This window comes from Cupressus sempervirens, chromosome 7 (genome assembly GCF_028749045.1).
Source record: "Cupressus sempervirens isolate cs-2001-9-10 chromosome 7, ASM2874904v1, whole genome shotgun sequence".
Lineage (NCBI taxonomy): Eukaryota > Viridiplantae > Streptophyta > Pinopsida > Cupressales > Cupressaceae > Cupressus > Cupressus sempervirens.
Window position 1 is genome coordinate 23,338,922 of NC_143124.1, and position 9,960 is coordinate 23,348,881.

The window sequence follows — 9,960 nt, forward strand, 5'->3', positions numbered from 1 at the left end:
GAAGTCAAAAGCCTTTTAGGTGCAGTGCAGTACTGGAGGAAGTTCATTGCAAACTTCTCTTATATTGCATCACTGTTGCATGCATTAACCGGTACCAAGGCAACTTTTTAGTGAGGACGTCTGCAACAAAAGGCTTTCGACACTTTGAAGGAAAAGTTGAGTACTGCACCACTGCTAGATCTACCTGATTTACATTGACCATTTGAGATTTAGATAGATGTGAGTGGGTTTTCCATGAGACCTATACTCATGCAAGGAGGTAAACCAGTCTGCTACCACTCAAAAACTTTTTCAAGAGTAGTAAGTAACTATCCTACTTAAGATAAGGAACTTTATTCTTTAGTTTAGAATGTTAAAAAAAGGAAGCACTACTTAATTGGAAAGGAAATTGTAATCCACACTGATCACTAGCTGATACAATATTTGCACTCACAATCTAAGTTGCGAAAAGTAGGAACTTTAGGTGGATGGGTTTTTTACAATAGTTTCATTTGGTAATTAAGTATACTAAGGGTTCCCATAACAAAGTAGCAGATATGCTCTCTAGGCCTCTTGTTAAGAATTCTTTGATAATCCTTTAGAATAATTTTATGGTTCATGAATTTTTTTAGGAACAATATGCTAATGATGAGAACTTTACGAATATCTATGCAACTTTAATCCAAGGCAAACATGTGGAAGAGAAAGATTACTATGTGTAGGATAACTTATTATATCACTTAGGGAAATTATGCATTCCTAAAGATGAACAGGCACATGTAATTCCTAAAGCACACAACTCTTTGATTGTAGGATATTTTAGGGTAAGTAAGACATTAGCTTAATTGCAAAAATATTATTACTGGCCTTAGATGCAATAAATTGTCACTAAGTATATAAAAGGATGTGTAATGTGTGCAACCAACAAACCAAGTAATAGGAAATTGGGTTTGTAAACACCATTACCTGTACCATCCTATCAATGGAAAAGTGTATATAGGGACTTTGTGGGGGGTTTACCTATTTCTAGGAAGGGTCATGATTATTTGTATGTAGTAGTTGACCAGGTTAGCAAAATTTGTATTTTAATGCCTTGTAAGAAATAGGTCACTACTAAACTGATAGCACATATGTACTTTCAAAATGTATGGGTTCATTTTGGGTTACAAACTTCCATTTTATCAAATTAAGATTCTTGATTCTTGGGGGAATTTTGGTCATCTTTTTGGGGACTCATGGACACCAAGCTGAAGAAGAGTACAACCTTTCATCTGCAGATTGATGGATAGATAGAGGTAGTCAACAAGGAAATGTTTCATCTACTTAGAGGTATTGTAGTAACAATCCTAAGCTATGGGATGAAAGTCTTCACTATGTGCAACATGCTTACAACCATGCAACACACTCTTCTACAAAGAGGTCTCCGTTTGAGACTTGCTTTGGTTATTTCCCTAAAACACCAATGGATTTTGCATTTGGGAAGGATGACATTATTGATGGATGTCATGATGCATAAAGGGCTTTAAAGTTCATCTAGAAGGTACAAGAAATCCATCAAGTAGTAGAAGCATAGTTGGAGTAGAGCTAGGAAAAATACAAGGCTCATCATGATCAGCATCGCATCGATCATCAATTCCTAGTTAGTGATAGAGTTTGGTTACATGTCAGTAAGGAAAGAATGCAAGGTGAAGGAAGGAAGCTCAAGCCTATCAGGTATGGTCCTTTTGAAATCTTGGAAAGGATTGTTACCAATGCCTTCCACCTTAATCTTCCTCTATACATGCAAATTTACTCAGTTTTCAATGTTGAGAATATGAAGTTGTATGAGCCTCCAATGATCTTGGATGAAGACATTAGTATTCAGGTTCCATCAATTGATGATCTTTCACCAGAGTATATGTTAGAATTGTCAACAAATGTTATCCTAGACAAGAATGTTAGAACTTCACAAAGAGACCAGTTGAATACATCCAAGTGGGATTGAAGGGGATGCATCCAAGCAAGGAAAAATGGATGGAGATTGGTAAAGTGAGGGAAAAATACCCTCACCTTCTTTCTGAGTAATCCAAACTTTCAATGGTCTGAAAGCTTCTCAATAGGGAGGCTTGATCTAGGGGATATTTTTGCACAAATTGAAGTATCTTCAAAAATCTAATCATTAGCATCAAGTTAGAGTTCTCAAAATTCTGGACCCAACAAAATTTGAATAGGTGAAAATGGAGTCCATATGCAAAAGTTATGGCCAGTCAAAGTTTGGTCAAACTAGGTATAGAGGTCATCAAAAGGTGAAAAAATAATCATCTCAAAAGTGGTCAATAATGTATTTCAAATTGAAGATCTCGTCGACAGCTTTCCAGTGGTGTTCATTTCATCAAAAATGGAGCTTGTATGCAAAAGATATGCCCGACTGAAGTTCAAGATGATGGGGTGGAAAAAAAAAAAATTAATTTAAAAATAAAAATTAATTTAAAAAAATTAAAAATTATTGTCAGTAGTGCCGGGGGTCATGACCACCAACCTCTAAAGTTTGGCCGGTGACTATTACACCACCAATTATCCTTAACATAAGTATGTAGCAGTTACTATTTAAATTTTAGAAAGCCACCAAGTTTGTTAAAACTGTCACCAACAAGGATTGAACTCCCAACCTGGTAGGTAGTAAAATATACTGCCACCATTACACCATGCATTCAATTCAATATGTATATTGACAAATTTAACATTTGAGTTGATATAAACAACCGAGCCCCTATTTAAATAGGTATATTGTTAGTTTCTTACTAATCAAACTCCTAAATTGTGATGTAATGCCAAATTTATGAATTAGCAAGGGTTTAATTCGAGGATGCATTTTGTTAATAGGCCTATAATTAAATATTATGGTTTTGGCCTATTTTAGGAAAATATTTTGTATAAAAAGAGGGGTTATGGGCCTTTTCAAGGCATGGAAATTATTCTGAATAGCTAGATGATGAAAAGGAGACTATGATTTTGGAGCTGTGGTGATGATTCTTGCACATTGGAGAATATTGCTGCATGTTCTTGAAGGGAATTATTACAAATTATTTATAATTGATTTCTTGGAGTTAATCAGACCAGTCCTCCTATTAGAGCTGGACCTAGAGATGTAGTCCATACCAGAGGAACTCCAAAATCAAATGTGTTGTGTCTCTATCTCTCTTTTCTCCTCCTATCATTTTATTTTGTGTTGTTCTTTTATTACAATTATGTTTATTTGATTCATTAAAAGTTTTAAATTAACTTTATGTAATTGGTTAGCATTTCTCTATAATAGTCCTAGATCCTAGAAATCAGATCAAGAAGAAAGCTTGTTTGTTGAATGATTTTCTACCTTATATGTGTGATGGAAAGTCACTTCATACATTGTGAAAAGTAACTATCTTGAATGATTTATGATATTCTTTCCATCATATTTGACATTAACAATGTTATTAAAAATGTTCATGACATTTAGTGCATTGCCTTCAAAAAAAAAAATCTTGAAAATTTTTCCCTTTTGGCAACTTGCCACCATGGAAAAGAGCTATCATTTCATCCATGAAAGCCCCTTGTGCTCCCAAATTGACTATGTAAAAATCCAACACCTTCCTCAGGGTATATTTCCTTAAAAGCCTACCCCACCCATGTGACCTAGGTTCCAAGAGATGATCCATAGAAATTTAATTTGAGTAAACTTGGATTGGGGGTGGGGGGAGTTGTTGTTCTTTAATTTGGGTTGCATTTGAGTTTTTAGATTAGATATATGATGGATTATTTAATATTTTTATTCAGTTACAGCTAATCCCCTCTCCCCTTCTTACTTGCATGTGTTATATTTCCATTGCTTAAAATTGGTATTAGAGCTCTTTGGTCTTTTTGAATCTTAACCACATAAGGAGATCTTAAATGTCCTTTAAAAATGAAAGTCTAAAGTTTGAACTAACTATGCACTATGGAAAGAGAGGATGACCACACACTTGATTTATATGGGTATAGAGTATTGAAATGTTACAAGGACCCTTACCAAATTATAGATCTTGATAATGTACAAGTTAATTATATTTGAATAAATTTTATTGCAATATGATTTGTATAGAGTCCTTACTCAACACCCTAGATAATACCAAATACATTGATGTTATTGAATATGAGAGTGCTCATGAATTTCATATAAGACTATAATTACATTATGTGAAGGTAATAAAAGTTTGTGTAGTAAGGGAGGTTGCAATGTCTCAAAGGAAAGTTGGAATCTAGAAGGATGAGTGAAGATGAGAGTATTAGGACACATATGCAGATGATAATAGAACTTGTTTATAAAACTAGAGCCTCTAGAGAAACCATTACTAAATTATATATTTTTTCAAAGATTCTCAAATCCTTTCCACATTCCTATGACATCAAAGTTTTTTGTATTGAGAAGATTACAACAATTCAAGATGTGACAAGAGAAAGAACAATTAGAAAATTTTCTTCTTTTTGAAATGCTTAAACTTGGAGATGCTTACCCTAAAGTACGTTTAACATTTAAAACTACTATTTCTAAGGTGAAGAATAAGATTGATTATGGCCGTTCTATTAGTTATGCAAGATTTGGTAGATATGATAATTATTTAAGGAAATAGGGAAAATATAAACACATACAAAATTGATATGGAAGATATAGAGGAATAATCCACTCTTTTGTATATTTATCAAGATCATTCCATATAAGGTGAATTGAACATGTTAATTTTTCATTGCTTTAATAGATAAACAAGATTACCACTAGAAAAGTATTAGAGAAGTCACCTAATAACCTTAAAACCTATTTTGAAATAAGACATTACATATATATTACATCATAATAGTAGAGATGAAGAGACAAACTACATTGATTTTGAGATTTGACTTTCATATTCATTTTATCAGATTAATGCTTGGTTTAATTGTGTGCATTTATCAAACAAACTCATAATTTTTTACATATTACAAGCATGTTGGTCATATTTAATATGTATATTTGGTTTTGTTCATATAACTATAAATTATAGTAAATATCAAGTAAAATTTAAAATATAAATTATATCTATTTAATTTATGTACTTGATAATTTTTCAACACATGATGTTGATTGAAACATATTGTTGTAATGAATATTATTTCTATAAGCATTATTTACATGCTATTTTGAATGTCATATTTCACAAAATTAATTCCATGCTGAAAATTATTTTGAAATATCCAATTTGAATAGATGTTATTTATTAAAAAAATATTTTTAACATTTTATAGTAATTAATGAAATAAACCCATAAGATTTTAGCTAAACCATTAATTAGAAAGAAAGTCCATGAAATTCATACCAAAGCTTAGCTTTGTATGTACTTAAATGTTAACAATCTCAAACTAATAGAATAATAAGAAATTAAAAATAAAAATTTATCAAGAATATTTAAAAATATATAAAAATATTATATTAAAAATTAAGATACAAAACGAATGCTATGGAATGATATGAGTGTAGCCAATTATTCCAAACTAATGAAATAACAATTACACAATCCAATCTTATACATAATAATGATGAATGAACTAGCTGCAAATATCACACTACGGGAATACATATTTAAAAATGAACACTACTTAAGTCCTATGCTCGGAAGTAAGGTGTCTCATCATTTGGAAGGTGGAGGTGGAGTGAAAAAAGGAAATGGTGGAAATGAGGAAGGAAAAGAGGGTAGAGGAGGAAAAGTAAGCTTAGGAAGAGGTGGAATAGAGGGCATGTTTAGAGGAGGTGCATTAGGGAGTGGGGGAACACTCAATTTGGGTAGTGGGGGAGCGCTTGGAAGAGGGGGAGCAGAGAATTTGGGTAGTGAAGGAATGCTCGGAAGAGGAGGAAAACTGAATTTTGGTAGCGGAGGAATGCCAACTTGCAAAGCTTTACGACGAGGAAGAGAGGAAATGATAGCTTCTTGTTTGGATGGACGGTAGAATAATGGAGTAGACTCATAGATGTGCATTCCATCGGGATTTGAAGATGTTAGGGAGAGTTGGGAGGACGCAATGATTGAGGGAATGTCACACAACTCATGTGGGCTGCTGAGAAGTCTAACTGAGCATGACTTCTTAGGGTTAAAGTTTTTTATGATGGGAAGCTCCACCGTGAATTCCCCATTTTCATCTGTTTCTCCTTCAACATAAACCATGCTATGCCCGCTCTTCCATTTCCTGTTGCTGTTGATTCTACACTCCACGGAAACTATTGCACCTGCTACCAATTCCATTTCATTACTATCTTCCCATTATAAGACATCTAACAGATGGACAAGATGAAAACTGTTAATGATGTGCCATATTACTAATAAATAAACTACACTGCATATTTACCTGGTAAGATGTACGGCATTTCTGATAGTTGGGTGTCACAAAAGACGTTACCCTTCACCACAACATCCTTAGGCTTCTGACTGCTTGCACTCACAACAGAAGAAGTGAAAAGAATGACAATTCCCATCAGAAGCATTGGTGCAACTTTAATGGTGTTTGACGCCATTTTTGTGTTTAGCAATTGATGCTACTCTTCAATTGTTGTGTCCTTTTATAGCCTGGTCATCGGAGGTGTATGCAATTGAGTAGGTCACAATGTTGTTACGGTGAATGTGATATAGTTGAACGAACACCTCCGTTTGCTTGCGAGTTTGATTGTATCTGTTGAATAACCCCTCCTAATTTCCGCGTTGTCATCTGTTCTACCATAATATTCTCCGCCTGAAGAAAGTCTCCATCGGTGACGGCTACGCTGAACGATGCGTAGGCAAGTAAAATATCTGTTTGTTTCATATGTTTGAAATTTGCTTAGCCCTACGAGTTTCCTTGCGTTTCTATTGGACACATTTTTATCAAAGTTAATGTATTGCACCGACATTAAAAATAACCAATTGCTTCTAAAATTATCTCTACACAGTTGTAATTGAAGCAAAGATTTCGACTTGTTCAAATGTTTGGCGTAAGTTTACAAGTTATGCATTAGAGTTATATCAAATTACACAGTTGTAATTGAAGCAAAGATTTCGACTTGGTCAAATGTTTGGCGTAAGTTTACAAGTTATGCATTAGAGTTATATCAAATTAAAGACTAAATTAAATTAAATGAAAATTTTAGTCTAAGGTTTGGAGATGGAATAATAATGTTTAAATTGTAGGAATAATTGAAAGTGAGAAAATACATAAGAATATTAGATTCATATGTGGAAAATTCAAAGTGAGAAAAAATCATGATGAGAATCATGCTCACTAAAACATATGAGTTACTAGTATATGAGAAGCTATGTCGTTGGTTATAAAAGAAAACTTACATCCTTAGACAAATAACTATCACTTTCTAATATATTTACAAAGTAAAACCAGAAGATCAAGACAATTCTATAATATTCAAAATGTTTTCACAAAACTTCCCTTATGCACCTCTTCTTTCTAATATTGTGACTATGTCTTTTCTATGCTTTTAAAAACATTCTTTATTCTTCAAGAAATTTCATCAATCCATTATCTCTGAATCATTTCAATTTACATATAACCGTTTCACTTTCAATTTTTATTGTGTTAGTGGAAGAAAAGTGAATTGAGCAAGTCAACCTAAGAAATTCAACATCCAATGCATGTAAAGGGATACTAAAACATGCATTGATTTCCATGATCATAATATACATTGAATTTCATCCTAGATAAGAAAGGATTCGGATGCAAAGCACATATAGAAATAACATAGAAATATTTAGTGTCTTTAGGCCCACAATTATTATATCATTTTTCAAAGAAATCTTAAGGATTTCAAGAGAATCAAAATTCCTTGGAAAATAACTATACACAAAGTCTTGTTAGTCTTAATAAACCTACAATATCATATATGCATAATGTCGATAGAGAAGTGTTCATATGATTAGAACAACATAGAAAGATCCATTTTCTGAAGAAAAGTTTGACATCAATGGAAACTAGAAAAATTACATATATGCAAAAATCTCTCCCTTTTAGATTACCGAGAACACTTGATCCAAAATACTTCTCTCCCTTTGACATCAAGGACAAGGGGCACAAGAAAAATTCCTCAAATTAAGCAAGGATTTTTTAAAAAAATTTATGGAAGAATATACAGAAGATATTTTTGTAACCTTGCCGACAAACACTTCCATCCATCCACATTGGTTTTAATAAATGTTTGTTGATAGGAAATAGTTACCAGGAGCTCATCTATTGAACACAATTTTTATAGACCTCTAAATTCTCTGTCTAGAAGCACATTTCCTTTGGAAATATTGATCGTGGAAATTAATTTTACCTCCTCATTAGCTCTTATAAGTACACACAACCTATTCACAATACTCTTTTGATAATTTATATTTTGAAGATGTATATGAAGAGTTACAACTCTTATCATTCCTTACCATCGATGTCATTTTTTTAATTCATCACTTTAGAAGTAGAAGTAACTTGGGATTCATATGAAGTTATTTCATCTTGAATATTTTTAGAAATAAAGGGTCATTAGTGTCCTAACTTGTAAACATAATTACTTCATCAAAACATTATGTGTGTGTGTGTGTGTGTGTGTGTGTGTGTGTGTGTATGTATATACATATATACATATATATATATACACACACACACACACACACATATATATATACATATACAAATATATATATCTATATGTATATATATATATATATGTATATATATATGTATGTATATCTATGTGTGTATATATGTATATATATGTGTGTGTATATATATGTACATATATATATATACATATATGTATATATATGTATATATACATATATATATACATAATATATGTACATATATATATATATATATATATGTATGTATATATGTATGTATGTATGTATGTATGTGTATATATACATACATACATATATATGTATGTATGTATACACACACACATACACACACACACACACACACACATATAGAATGTTTGTTGCAAGATAATGTTAGTTGCTAAACATCTCCTATGAAATCTTTTATTTTTCATATCCTTGACATTTCATTCCTTAGGGAAATATCATTGGTCATATTGTGTTTCTTAAACTAGTTGTACGTCATAAATGATGTCACACTTGTCCTGTTGGATAAGTGAGGACCCCCTTCTCCTTTTGTCTTCTAGTGTTTGTAGTATCACCTTTATCTTGTTATGATTTAGGGACATTATTATCCTAGGAATTAGATAAGATATATTATGAAGAGGTTCTTGATACCTCTATGTTGGTATCATGACCCCTTTTTGGTCTTGTTCTCTATATCATTTTCTTTCTCATTTTTTCCTTTGTATTTAATTTTCTTCCTCTTCCATTTTTTTTGGCCTTTAAGGGTTTAATGATGAATGAGGTCATTATTTCCTATGATCTATATGGGTTGTGACCTTTCTTGTTTGATGTGTCATAGAAATCCTAACTTAGAAACATTTGGAGTTTTGGGAGTCATGTGACATTTAATCCTTGAAAATGATTGGGGACCTTGTTACACTTAACCTTTGATGCAATATTTAGTGATGTTAGTCCTATTAAATTACAAAAATATATGATTTTATTGTTCATTTGGGTCATCATGCCCAAACAAACACAATATCCCAAAGTAATTTTGTGTACGATTTGTGTGCCTAAATAGACATCTATATGAAATTTTAAGGAATAGTATTTTTTCTTTCTTGTTGAGTATTCAAGTATTTACACTATTTCATGTTAGTGTTTTAACTCAAAGGTCCTTTCTTTTTCACTGCATTATCTCTTTTCTTTCCCCTTAAGTGTTTGAGCTCCTTTTGTCTCACTGAGAATTTGTTCAGGTATCTATGTCACTTTCATCTATGATCATCTTTTTATCACTTTGATTAGCTTATATTTCTTTGGTTTTATGATGAATAAAATACCTCATTGAAGACCACATAAACTAAACCATAGTATTCCTAAAATATACAAA

The 9,960-nt window shown here is 32.1% G+C and overlaps 1 protein-coding gene across 1 annotated transcript; it reads right to left on the reverse strand.

Moving 5' to 3' along the window:
• Positions 1 to 5,412: 5,412 nt before the first annotated feature.
• Positions 5,413 to 6,541, reverse strand: LOC149545235 (uncharacterized). Its single transcript, XM_089790599.1, has 2 exons — positions 6,349 to 6,541; positions 5,413 to 6,229 (listed from the first exon to the last, which is right to left on the reverse strand). The coding sequence occupies exons 1-2, from the start codon at positions 6,512 to 6,514 to the stop codon at positions 5,637 to 5,639; spliced, it is 759 nt and encodes a 252-aa protein (XP_089646725.1). The 5' UTR covers positions 6,515 to 6,541; the 3' UTR covers positions 5,413 to 5,636.
• Between the last annotated feature and the right edge of the window lie 3,419 nt (positions 6,542 to 9,960).

Excerpts from the sequence above, each read along its gene's own strand:
- LOC149545235 (XM_089790599.1), bottom strand. The coding sequence starts at position 6,514 with ATGGCGTCAAACACCATTAAAGTTGCACCAATGCTTCTGATGGGAATT. Across the intron at positions 6,230-6,348 it reads AATGCCGTACATCTTACCAG|GTGCAATAGTTTCCGTGGAG; the intron begins GTAAATATGCAG and ends AATTGGTAGCAG.